Consider the following 12420-nt stretch of genomic DNA (forward strand, 5'->3'; position numbering starts at 1 on the left):
TTGAATAGTGTCTGGGCGCCATGTCACATTTGCTCAGCCCCTGTAGTACTAGTACAGTGGAAACACCCCAAAATTGACTCCATTTGGGAAACTGCACCCCCTGAGGAATCATATAGGGGTATAGTGAAAATTTTGATCCCAAAGGTTTTTTGCTGAATTAATTAGAATTAAGCTATGAAAATGAAAAATAATTTTTTTTTCCAACAAGATGTAGTTTTAGATCAACATTTTTCATTTTTACAAGGAATAGAGAAGAAAAAGCACCCCAACATTTGTAAAGTAATTTCTCCCGAGTACGGTAACACCCCATATGTGGTTATAATCGGCTGTTTACGTATATGGTAGCATTCAGAAGAAAAGGAGCGGTACTTATCTTTTGGAGCGTAGAATTTGCTGGAATGGTTTGCGGACGCCATGTTGCATTTGCAAAACCCCTGATGTACAAAACAAAAGTGACCCCGTTTTAGAAACTACACCCCTAAAGGCATTTATCAAGGGGTGTAGTGAGAATTTAGACTCCACAGGTGTTTTTCAGAAATGAATACGCAGTGGATTGTGCAAAGTGAAAATTGCAATTTTTCCACTGATCTGCCTATTCATCGCACAATATGTTGTGCCCCTGGAGAATCTAACCCCATAAATTGTTAAGCGGGTTCTCCCGGGTATGGTAATGCCTTACTTGTGGCCATAAATTGCTGTTTGGGGACGCTGTAGGGCTAAGAAGGAATAGACCGCCATTTTGAGCATGGATTTTGCTTGGTAGTTTTGTTTGAGTTTTGCTGGTATTTCTGTTTATAATGTGGGGGCATGTGTAATCTGTGCGGAGAACATCAGGATATATGTAATCTGTGCGGAGAACATCAGGATATATGTAATCTGTGCGGAGAACATCAGGGCATAATAAGAGGGTATAATAATGGGGTAAATAATACAATTCTCCATAGATGTGTGTTACGCTGTGAAGCGATCCGTTATGCACAGGCCGGTGTAACACTGATAAACGGTTTTCTTTCTTATCCCCCTTTTGTAACGCTCTGCACCTTTTGGGGACTTTTTCTCCTTCGTTGTTTGGGAAATATTGCTGGGAAAGTTTTCTGCTGGTATAATACGGGCGCCCTCGCTTCCAGCGGATGTGCTATGTCTCTTCCCTTTCCTAGTTCCTAAATACTAGGGCCCTGAAACTGAAGGAATGTTCCCCTCCGGCCTGCACATTCAGATGTTTTTTCATCACCGCATTACTAGTGCCGTAACTTTTTTGTTTTTCAGTTGATTGAGCGGTGTGCAGGCTTGTTTTTTGCGAGACGGGCTGTAGATTTTATTGGTACCATTTTGGAACACATACGACTTTTTGATCACTTTTTATTTCATTTTTTGGTAAAGGAAATTACCAAAAACAAACAATTCTGGAATCGTTTTTTATTGTTTTTTTTATCGGCATCCACAGTGCGCCATAAATTACATGTTAGCTTTATTCTGCGGGTCGATACGATTACAGCGATACCAAATTTATATAGTTTTTTTTATGTATTGCAGCTTTTGCACAATAAAATCACTTTTTTTATAAAATCATTTGTTTTCTATGTCGCCATATTCTAAAACCCATAACTTTTTTATTTTTGCGTGCACAAAGCGGTGTCAGGGTTTATTTTTTGCGGGACGGATTGTCGTTTTTATTAGTACTATTTTGGAGTAAATGTGACTTTTTGATCACTTTTTATAGCATTTTTTGGAAGGAAATGTGACCTAAAAACAAAGATTCTGGCGTTGTTTTTCATGTTTTTTTTTACGGCGTTCACTGTGCGGGATAAATTACATAATAGTTTTGTAGTTTGGGTCGTTACGGACGCGGCGATACCAATTATGTATAGTTTTTTTTTTTTTTTATGGGTTTTCCCATAATAAAATACTTACTATGGGAAAAAAGTCAGTTTAGCTTTATTTTTATTTGAAATGTGTGTGTTTTTATTGTTTTACCACATTTTTATTATCTTTTTTTTACTTTTCTGACTTGTCCCACTAGGGGACATGAGGGCCTGATGCCCCGATCGCTACTCTAATACACTGCACTACATACGAAGTGCAGTGTATTAGCGCTGTCAGTTATTCACTGACAGCAAGCCTATGAGGACACGCCGCAGGCGGGTCCTCATCGGCTCCCGTACAAGGCAAACTCGGACGCCATTTTCTGGCGTCCGATTGCCACAGCAACCCAGCGATTGCATCACTGGGTTGCCGGTAGGGTGAAAACCTATCAGATGCTGCGCTCTATTGAGCGCAGCATCTGAGGGGTTAATCTGCCGGATCGGAGAGTAGCTCCGGTGCTGGCAGTTACAGGAGGGTGCCAGCTGTATAATACAGCCGTCACCCAGCGGTGATGGTGCCGGCTCTGCTTCTGAGCCCGCACCATCACTGCGCCGTACATCTACGGCGCTTTGCGGGAAGCACCTCCCGACAGCGCCGTACATGTACGGCGCATGTCGGGAAGGGGTTAATGGTGGACAAGCTTGTAAGGGCTGTTTGCATGGAGTAATAACCCCCACTACCCTAATACTGCTATTTAGATATGATTTATGGAGGAATGTGTTGTATTATATATATATATATATATATATATATCTCTATCAGTATATTTATGTACTGAATGGCCACTTTCTTAGAGACACCTGCACTTTCACGGTTAGAGCTTCCCTTTATGAAAATTAGACATTAGTCATTAGACCCTGCGGTGCAGCATTAGATCAAGTACTTGTATGATGAGAAAAACCACTGTGCTCACTATTTAGCAATGTTGATTTCTACTTTATTCAGCATAAGCAGTAGTGGGATGTGGAGTGTTAACCTACGGCAGTTTCACGTGTACCCTTATACTTTGTAAAGGCCTCGGCGTTATATAGAAACAAGGCAACTTTAAATCGTACATTACAGTGATACATAAGACACAACAAATGTTTGGACAGAGTCTACGCAGTTACATCTGTATAAGATGAATAGAATAACATACTTTAACTTAAAAAATGCACTTAGATCTTTGCGATCAATAAGACCTAATGGAACGAGGGCTTCCGCCTGTAAGATCAATTTCTGCCTCTTTTTTGAAGCAAAAGGTTATGTCTATTCCCCCCTGTGAAAGCGTGTTTAATGCACAAAATGCCCGCAATCCACATTCCCCTGGGATTACCTCCATGATATGTAAGCATGCGTTCACTAAAAGGAGGAGAGCCCTACCTTGTACCCAATAGATCGTACATGCTGCCTGAATCTCTTGAATATCGGGTGGATGGTCCTCCTGATGTAATAGAGATTACAGGGACACATGACAATACACACAACAAATTCGGTTCTACAGGTAATGAATGATGTTATCCACTTTAGTCGTCAAGCCTCCTAATTTCAATCCTTGCACGATTGAGTTGGCTGCAGAATCTGCAGTGTCCAGATCTATAATCTCCTCTCGGAGCCAACTCAATCGTGGAAAGAACCTGAAATAAGGAGGGAAACTATAGTCACACAGTTTAACCGCTTCCCGACCGCCCACTGTATATTCACGTCGGCACTTGCTGGGCTCTGTGCAGTGCCGACGTGAATTCACGGTGGGTGTTAAAAGCGCGATCCGGGTGTCTCAGAGTAGCGCTGACACCCGGATCGCGCTGTTATCACCTGCCTCTGGTCCCGGAGATATGATCGGGACCTGATTAGTTCAGGTCCCGGTCATGTGATCGCAGGGAAAGTGTGTTGTAGCAACGAACTGGAAAGTTTGTTGCTATAACAAAGTGGAAAGTTTGTTGCTACAACAAACTTTCCCGGGGACCGATTGCGGGTGCTGCAGTCGGTTATAAGGCAGAACCGGGGGCCATATAACAGCGCCCGGGTCTGCCATGCACAGCAGCCTATGAGAACCATCCGGATGCTGGCTCTCATAAGCTTCCTGTCAGTGTGACTCTCAGCGTCACACTGACAGTTTATAATACGTTACACTACCTAGGTAGTGTAATGTATTATAGCAGCGATCAGTGCTGCCAGGCTTCAAGTAAAAAGTAAAAAATAAAGTAATAAAAAAGTTTTATAAAAGTGTAAAAACAAGTTATAAAAGTTACAAAAAAAAAGAATGCTTTTTTCCCTATAATAAGTCTTTTATTATAGGAAAAAAATGAAAATGTTAAAAAAAAGTACACATATTTGGTATCACCGCGTTCGTAACGACCCAAACTATAAAACTATAATATTATTTTTCCCGCACGGTGAACACCGCAAAAAAAATAAATTAAAAAACAATGTCAAGAATCACTTTTTTTTGGTCATCAACCCTCCCAAAATATAGAATAAAAAGTGATCAAAAAGTCGCATGTACCCCAAAATAATACCAATAAAAACTACAACCTGTCCCGCAAAAAACAAGCCCTTACACCGCTTTTTTGACGGAAAAATATAAAATTATGACTCTCAGAATACACAAAAAATAAATAATTTCATCAAAGTGATTTTATTGCGCAATCGCCACAAAACATAAAAAACCTATATACATATGGTATCGCCGTAATCGTACCGACCCGCAGAATAAAGTAAAATGTCATTTATACCGCACGGTGAACACTGTAAAAAAAATATACGAAAAACATTGTCAGAATTAATGTTTCTTTGTCACTTTGCTTCCAAAAAAATCTAACAAAATGTGATTTAAAAAAATCACATGTACCCTAAAATGGTACCAATGAAAAGTACAGATTGTCCCGCAACAAATAAGCCCTCACACGGCTCCGTTGGAGAAAAAATAAAAAAGTTCTGGCTCTCAGAATATGGCGATGCAAAATGTGCAGAGTGTTCCAAAAGCGGATAAGATTGGGCACCATTTATCAGTGCGACACCGGCCACATATCTGCGAATTATTATTTATGTACCCCATTATTATACCCTCTTATTATGCCCTGATGTACTCCGCACAGATTACATATACCCCCACATCATAAACTGAAATACCAGCAAAACCCCAAACAGAACAGTTACCAAGCAAAATCTGCGCTCCAAAAGCCAAATGGTGTTCCCTCCCCCCACAGCGTGCCCAAACACCAGCTTACGTCCACATATATGACATTTTATATCTGGGAGAACCCGCTCAACATTGTATGAGGTATTTGTCTTCAGTGGCACAAACTGGGCACAATATATTGTACATTAAAATGGCATATCAGTGGAAAATTTTAATTTTCACTTTGCACCATCCGCTGCGCATTAACGCCTTGGCGCACCACGACTTAATAGCATGTCGTGGTGCGAGGGGTTATTTATGGAGCGGGCTCATGCGCTGTGCACGCTCCATATTCTGCAGGTGTCAGCTGTGTATTACAGCTGACACCCGGGACTAACGGACAGGAACAGCGATCGCGCTGTTACAGGAGCCTGTATAATGACATTATACTGCAATACATTAGTATTGCAGTGTATTGTACCAGCGACCTAATGATCGCTCGTTCCAGTCCCCTAAAGGGACTTTTGGGAGGTTTCCACTGTTTTGGTACCTCAGGGGCTTTGCATATGCGACATGACACCCGAAAACCATTCCAGCTAAATTTGAGCTCCAAAAGCCAAATATTGTTCCTTCCCTCCTGAGTCCTGCCGTGGGTCCAAACAGCAGTTTATTACCACATATGGCATATTGCTGTAATCAGGACAAAATGCTTTACAAATTTTGGGGTAATTTTTCTCCTTTATTCATTGTGAAAATTAAAAATTTCTATGTTTTTTCAGAAAAAAGTAGATTTTCATTTTCACGGCCTAATTCCACTAAATTCAGCAAAAAAACTGTGGGGTCAAAATGCTAACTTTACACCTAGAACAATTCCTTGAGGGGTGTAGTCTTCAAAATGGGGTCAGTTTTGGGGGGATTCCACTGTTTTGCTTACTCCAGGGCGTTGCAAACGCGATATGGAACTGAAAACCAATCCAGCAAAATCTGCGCTTCAAAATCCAAATGGTGCTCCTTCCCTTCTGAGCTCTGCCGTGGGTCCAAACAGCAGTTTAGTACCACATATGGGGTATTGGCGTGAAGTAGCTTTACAAGTTCTGGGGGCTTTTTAATCTTTATTCCTTGCAAATATTATTTTTTTTAATATTTTTTCAGAAAAAAAAGTAGATTTTCACTTTCACAGACAAACTTCAATAAATATAGCAAAATACCTGTGGGGTCAAGATGCTAACTATACCCCTAGATAAATTCCTTGAGGTGTGTAGTTTCCAAAACCGTCTCACTTTTGGGGGATTTCCACTGTTTTGGCACCACAAGACCTCTTCAAACCTGACATGGTGCCTAAAATATATTCTAAAAAAAGGAGGCCCCAAAATCCACTAGGTGCACCTTTGCTTCTGAGGCCGGTATTTCAGTCCATTATCACACTAGAGCCACATGTGGGATATTTCTAAAATCTGCAGAATCTGGGCAATAAATATTGAGTTGCATTTCTCGGGTAAAACCTTCTGTGTTACAGAAAAAAATGTATTACAAATGAATTTGTAAATTTGTAAATTTCACCTCTACTTTGCTTTAATTCCTGTGAAGTGCCTAATGGGTTAAGAAACTTTCTGAATGCTATTTTGAATACTTTGAGGGGTGCAGTTTTTAATATGGGGTGATTTATGGGGTCTATCTAGTACATAAGGCCCTCAAAGCCACTTCAGAACTGAACTGGTCCCTGTAAAAATAGCCTTTTGAAATTTTCTTGAAAACGTGAGAAATTGCTGCTAAAGTTCTAAACGTTGTAACGTCCTAGAAAAATAAAATAATGTTCAAAAAACAATGCAAATATAAAGTAGACATATGGAATATATAAAATAGTAACTATTTTGTGTGGTATTACTATCTGTTTTACAAGCAGATACATTTAAAATGAGAAAAATCATAATTAACTCTTTCAGCACCCTGGACAGTGACTATCTCCTGACGTCGCGTACCGGAATTTTTTTTGCCGGGTTCGGCCAAAACGAGTTCGGCCGAACCCGGTGAAGTTCGGTTCGATTGTCCGGGTTCGCTCATCTCAAAGACACTCCATTTGGATGTTTGGAAACAGAAAAGCACGTGGTGCTTTTCTGTTTACATTCATCCTTTTGACAGCTGGTGCGCTGTTTCAGTCGGTTCGCACGGAAGTGCTTCCATGCGACCAGCGTGGTTTTCACGCACCCATTGACTTCAATGGGTGCGTGATGCGCGAAATACGCGGAGATATTGAGCATGTCGCGCTTTTTGCGCAGCTGACAAACGCTGCGCAAAAAGCACGGACTGTCTGTACTGCCCCATAGACTTGTATTGGTCTGTGCGTGGCGCGTGAAAACCACGCGGCCCGCACGGACCCAATACACGCTCGTGTGAATCCCCCCTTATTACCACATAAAGAGACACATGTCAGATTTGAGAAAATGGGGCTGGTCATGAAGGTCAAAATGAGCTCGGTCTTGAAAGGGTTAAGTTGTTATGATGGTCCTCAATGGTTGCTTCTAGCAAAAACAGAGACGACATTATACTTTATAGTTCTGTCTGCCAAGTTCCTGGATCCTATAAGACATCCATACAGAATATGTGCACACTGATTCCAACTAATGTACTTACCATTTGTTTTCATCCTGATGGAATAAATGGGATCTGTCAGAGGAGACATTGTTTATTTATTGTATTGTTTCCATGTATAGTAGATGCAGTATACAGAATACATTCAGCTTTCTCTTTAAAGTCACTGCTAATGCTGCATGTACAATAATGATCCAGTCATTCAATGTTCTCATTTTCCTAATTATTTATTCAACTTTTAGGGCCGCCGATGACGAATCGGAAGAACGCCTCCAAAGGGAAGGCAGACAGTTCAGTGACCATCTTATAAACCCAGTGATCACCGATGTCCCTGACTTTAAGGAGAGATTATCTGGAGAACTGGTCTTCCTGAAAACATCCCAGATCGTCCATGGAATCTTCTCTGAGGTAATTTCAGTTCTATGTATCTGACCAGCAGGTTGTATATGAAGAGATGATTGTATATGGACGAGTGTTATTTTCATAGATGCTTTATGAATGTTATCAGTGAATATATTCAGAGTAATATTGGTCATACATCTTCCATATGTTCTGTCTGATCTCCTGGTTGGGCTGAGAATGAAGCTCTGCTGTGAGAGAAGTTGTAGATCTGTCCAATACATTGTACAGCACTGTCCTCTGTATACAGCAGTGGTGACTAGTAGCTGTATACAGAGGTTAGGATAGGGAAGGCTATATATAAAACCAGTGTATACTCCCAGTGTGTAATTCTGTCTCCATTTACTTACGCAGCTGATTAAAAAAGAGAAGATCGGACGAAAGAGGGAGAAAATTATCGAGTTTAGGAGAGCGCCTCTAATAACAGTGCTGGCTGTAATATCAAGGCAGCAGGATTCATTTCTGGCGGAGGAACTCCTATGGATAGATTACAACCCTCTAATGGATGAATTCATGCCTAGAAGGTAAGGGATCATGGGAATTATATATCCTTCCATATGTCCACTAAACTGATCACATTACCATAGAAAACCTCACTAATTTTGCAGTAATGCATCATATGGTATATTGCCACAAGTCTTATCTACTATAAATCTCAATATACTTTGTGTTATAACAGCCCCCTCCCCCATAATGAGCTGTGTAATATGTGGTGCTGTCTAAATAAAGGCTGATAATAATAATATGAACTATAATGTAGTAAGAATTATAACTTATAATATAGAGAAATTGTTCCAACAATGATTCTCCGCTAAATCTTATTCTCTGTCTTCTTCATTTCTTGCAGGATGTGGCCGGTGTCCAAAATCAAGATGGCCACAAAACAGCTTCACCAATTATATCAAATTGTGTCTGTGGAAACTGAAGGAGAACATTTATTTCATGTTCATTCCCCAAAAGAAGAACGTGACAAAACCTTCCTTCAGTGGGAATATATAATCCATCACATCAACCAGCAGGAACCTGTGAGTCAAGATTTTATCCACTGAATTACTGGGGTTTTGTAGGTTTAGTGATGGAAAAGGAGAAATTGATGGCACAGAACAAAGAGACTTGTATTAGGACGTTCTGGTGAAGTCTAATGGAGATTGAAGGCCTTCTCCTGTATCTTTGACATAATGTTTCCTGCAGCTCAGCCGCTCATGCTTTATTAGGGTATGTTCACACGTACACGTCCGTAACGGCTGAAATCACGGAGCTGTTTTCAGGAGAAAACAGCTCCGCAATTTCAGACGTAATGGCAAGTGCAGGCGCTTTTCGCGGACGTAATTGGAGCTGTTTTTCCATTGTGTCAATGGAAAATGTCTCCAATTACGTCTCAAGAAGTGACAGGCACTTCTTTGACGCGGGCGTCTTTTTTACACGCCGTCTTTTGACAGCGGCGCGAGTAAATAAAATGACCGTCGGCACAGAACATCGTAAAACCCATTCAAATGAATGGGCAGATGTGTGCCGATGCTTTGGAACCGTATTTTCGGACGTAATTCGGGGCTAACGTCCGTAAATAGGGTGTGTGAACCCAGCCTTAATAATAATAGTAATAGTAATAACCTTCATTTCTACAGCAGGTATAATATATTCCACGGGACAAATGAGCGGCCCCTGCCCGTTAGCGCTTACAATCTAGAGATGCCGGATTGTGGGGTTCCTTGTATGTCACAAATAGGAACTAACGTCTTTATTCATTGTCTTTCACAGTTTCATCTTGATGACATATTATCTGCAGATACAAGGTATGTTATTTATTTCACTCTCATCATTTTATTTTATGTCTTTTTTACGTTTTGTGCTGGGACATGTAGACCCCACAGGTTATATTAATAAATGAGGCCCTAGAGGCTGAGTCAGGACAAGGTACCATTTTTTTAATTAAAACATAGTATAAATTTAAACCCCAAGTATGAGAAATAGGGTAACATAAAATTCAGTAAAAGAAAGGACTGTGTCTCCAGAAGTTGTTCTATAACATACAATAATTCACATATCTTTTCATTTTTCCTTTTTTGCACTTCACAGGTCAATGGATTGGAAATTCAATGAAAAGATCCGTAATATCGATCCTGAATGCTGGATACAAGAGGAGAATATAAAGAGAAGTAAGTCGTCTTTTATAGTGTGTATGGTGTCTGTACATCAAGCTCTTATAGAAAGTGTGACTGCAGTTATTCCGTCTTCTCCTGGATAAGACGCTGCTTCCTATGTGAATGTCATGTGAACAGAAGGTGCTACAAGACGAAGTAATATGCAGGAGTTTAGTATCGGAACCTGATTACTTTACACAACCCGGGTAATAGAGGGTGTTACTGATTAAGGGGTCCCCCTCTATTATGTCCATATGCCCTAATAAATCTTAAATGTGCATCGCTGAATACGCCGTTCTCTTCAGAAGAATACACAGGGGGTCTAAATCTAATTTAGAGGAAAAATACAATGCTGCCGCTCATGGAAACCAATCATATCTCTGCTTTCATATTTTAACCTTCAATAGTACAATGGAAACTTAAATTTGATTGGTCGCCATAAACAAAGTCAGCTGTTCCTACCTACAATTGTTTATATACATTATTCCTGTATCCTTCTGGGCGGCCCACAATATTTACTAGAATATTACTGGAGCTCGTCCTCACTCAGCGATAGTGATGTACACCGCACCCCACCATACACGTAACCTGTGTGTACAAAAATTCCAGGATTTAGGCATGATGAGGTTAAAAATGCAATAGGCACTCAAAACCACAGCATTCACAAACAGTTGTGTAAATGGGTATCATAACTATCCATTCACTGCACAAAAAATTAACCAACACTGCAAAGTGTGAACGAGGCATAGTTTATATATTGTAGGTATATAAAGGTATTGCAGGTACTTTGTGTTGCGGCTTTATAATTGTGTTATTTTGTTTTAGGGGGCTGGCTAAGAATGAGTGATGATGTCAGATATTGGTGGAAAGTTGCTAAATCTAAAATCTCTGGAAAGAAAGTCACTCAAGAAAAAAGTAGAGAGAGCAAAGAAAGACCAGAAAACATTAAAGAACCCTCCTCTTCTTCATCATCTCAACCAGAGAGCTCAGACCCAGAGCCCACCGTGCAGGATGACCTTACAGAGCTAGTCCTGAAAGAGGTAGAAGATCCTAAGGAAAACATCAACTTATTAAGATCTGAGGAGCAGGACCTGAGAGAGAGGATCATAGAAGTGCAGAATGGACAGATTGTGAGACCACGCTCAAATCTCGGGTTAACATATGACAATGATTATACAACAACTTGGAGACTATCTGGCTGGTGGGAAATGATCAGCCTATAATTCTGCTTTATCAGAGGGTTACAAAATCAGACCCTTCCATCCGCTTTCAGGAATCTGTTAGACGAATTTTCCATTCTTATCAATAAAAATTCAATGATTCATCTGAATAAGTGCTTCTTTTATTCTTGCGGCAAGGAGACAAATGGCAGATCAGCAGTTGTCTGAGCTTCATCACATAAGCACACGTTTATATAGGCTTTAACCACAACCAGGTGACATTTTGCACATGACAGTGAGTATCTTACACAAAATACTAGTCTAATGCAGTTTTGCTTCATATAGCATATTTTGACACTAACAACTGAAACTGGGATAAAGTTGAACTTCCTTAAAGTCCATCTGTCTCTATTGAGAAATCCAACTGCCCCAAACTTGAAAGCAAAGCATATTTAACACTTTATCAGAAAAATCATTTCCTGAGAAGTTCTACATAGCTCAGTGTATATTTCATTTCATTGCATCAAATAAGCATACATTTTAAATAAAACTTTCCTAACAAAATCTCAAAAAACCTAATGTTTACAATTCAAAAGTGCAAAGCAGGAAAAACAATCAAAAGTTTTTTGCAAATATCAGAACTTCCCGCACCGACCCGCACCATGTGTGCAAAAAGTAACATCTTTAAAAAAGGGTTTCATGAAAGAGAAATAGCAGTACAAACAGCTATCATTTCTATATTCTCTCTATCAATAAAACATAACCTCGTCTCAAAGAAGTGTTTTGTGTGCTTTTCTAACAAAGGATTTGACCAATCCATCTCAAACAAGTAGTTAACTTTGGAATATTCAATGGGTTATCGAGAGACGGATAGTTGTACAAGATGTTAGGGCTTGCAGGGAGATTTGATCCACTTATTGTGGAATTGTCCAAAGTTAAGAAGATACTGGAACAGGGTTATAGAAGTTTTGAATAGAATTTATAACGTTGAGATAGATTGCAGTCCAATTACATGTATACTTTGATGTAGTCTTGGGACAACTCTAAATAATTCCCCAAAAAGATCTCTAGGGTGTAGTTTATATATTGCTAGAAAAATGATACTGAAACAATGGATCTCTAATGAGCCCCAGAATGGAAGGTAGCGGTCCTGAGATACATCCATCTT

General features: G+C 40.0%; 1 protein-coding gene across 2 annotated transcripts in view; it reads left to right on the forward strand.

Moving 5' to 3' along the window:
• The window catches only part of LOC142696294 (uncharacterized), a 31858-nt gene extending 20488 nt beyond the window's left edge, over positions 1–11370 (forward strand). For both annotated transcript variants that reach the window (XM_075847622.1, XM_075847623.1), the window contains exons 2-7: positions 7795–7960; positions 8306–8475; positions 8799–8976; positions 9710–9744; positions 10028–10107; positions 10918–11370. In XM_075847622.1, the coding sequence (XP_075703737.1) occupies positions 7795–7960; positions 8306–8475; positions 8799–8976; positions 9710–9744; positions 10028–10107; positions 10918–11315 (1027 nt within the window). In that variant the 3' untranslated portion in view covers positions 11316–11370. The remainder of the gene's footprint in view (positions 1–7794; positions 7961–8305; positions 8476–8798; positions 8977–9709; positions 9745–10027; positions 10108–10917) is intronic.
• Positions 11371–12420: the final 1050 nt, after the last annotated feature.

Source organism: Rhinoderma darwinii, assembly GCF_050947455.1.
Source record: "Rhinoderma darwinii isolate aRhiDar2 chromosome 5 unlocalized genomic scaffold, aRhiDar2.hap1 SUPER_5_unloc_51, whole genome shotgun sequence".
Taxonomy (NCBI): domain Eukaryota; kingdom Metazoa; phylum Chordata; class Amphibia; order Anura; family Rhinodermatidae; genus Rhinoderma; species Rhinoderma darwinii.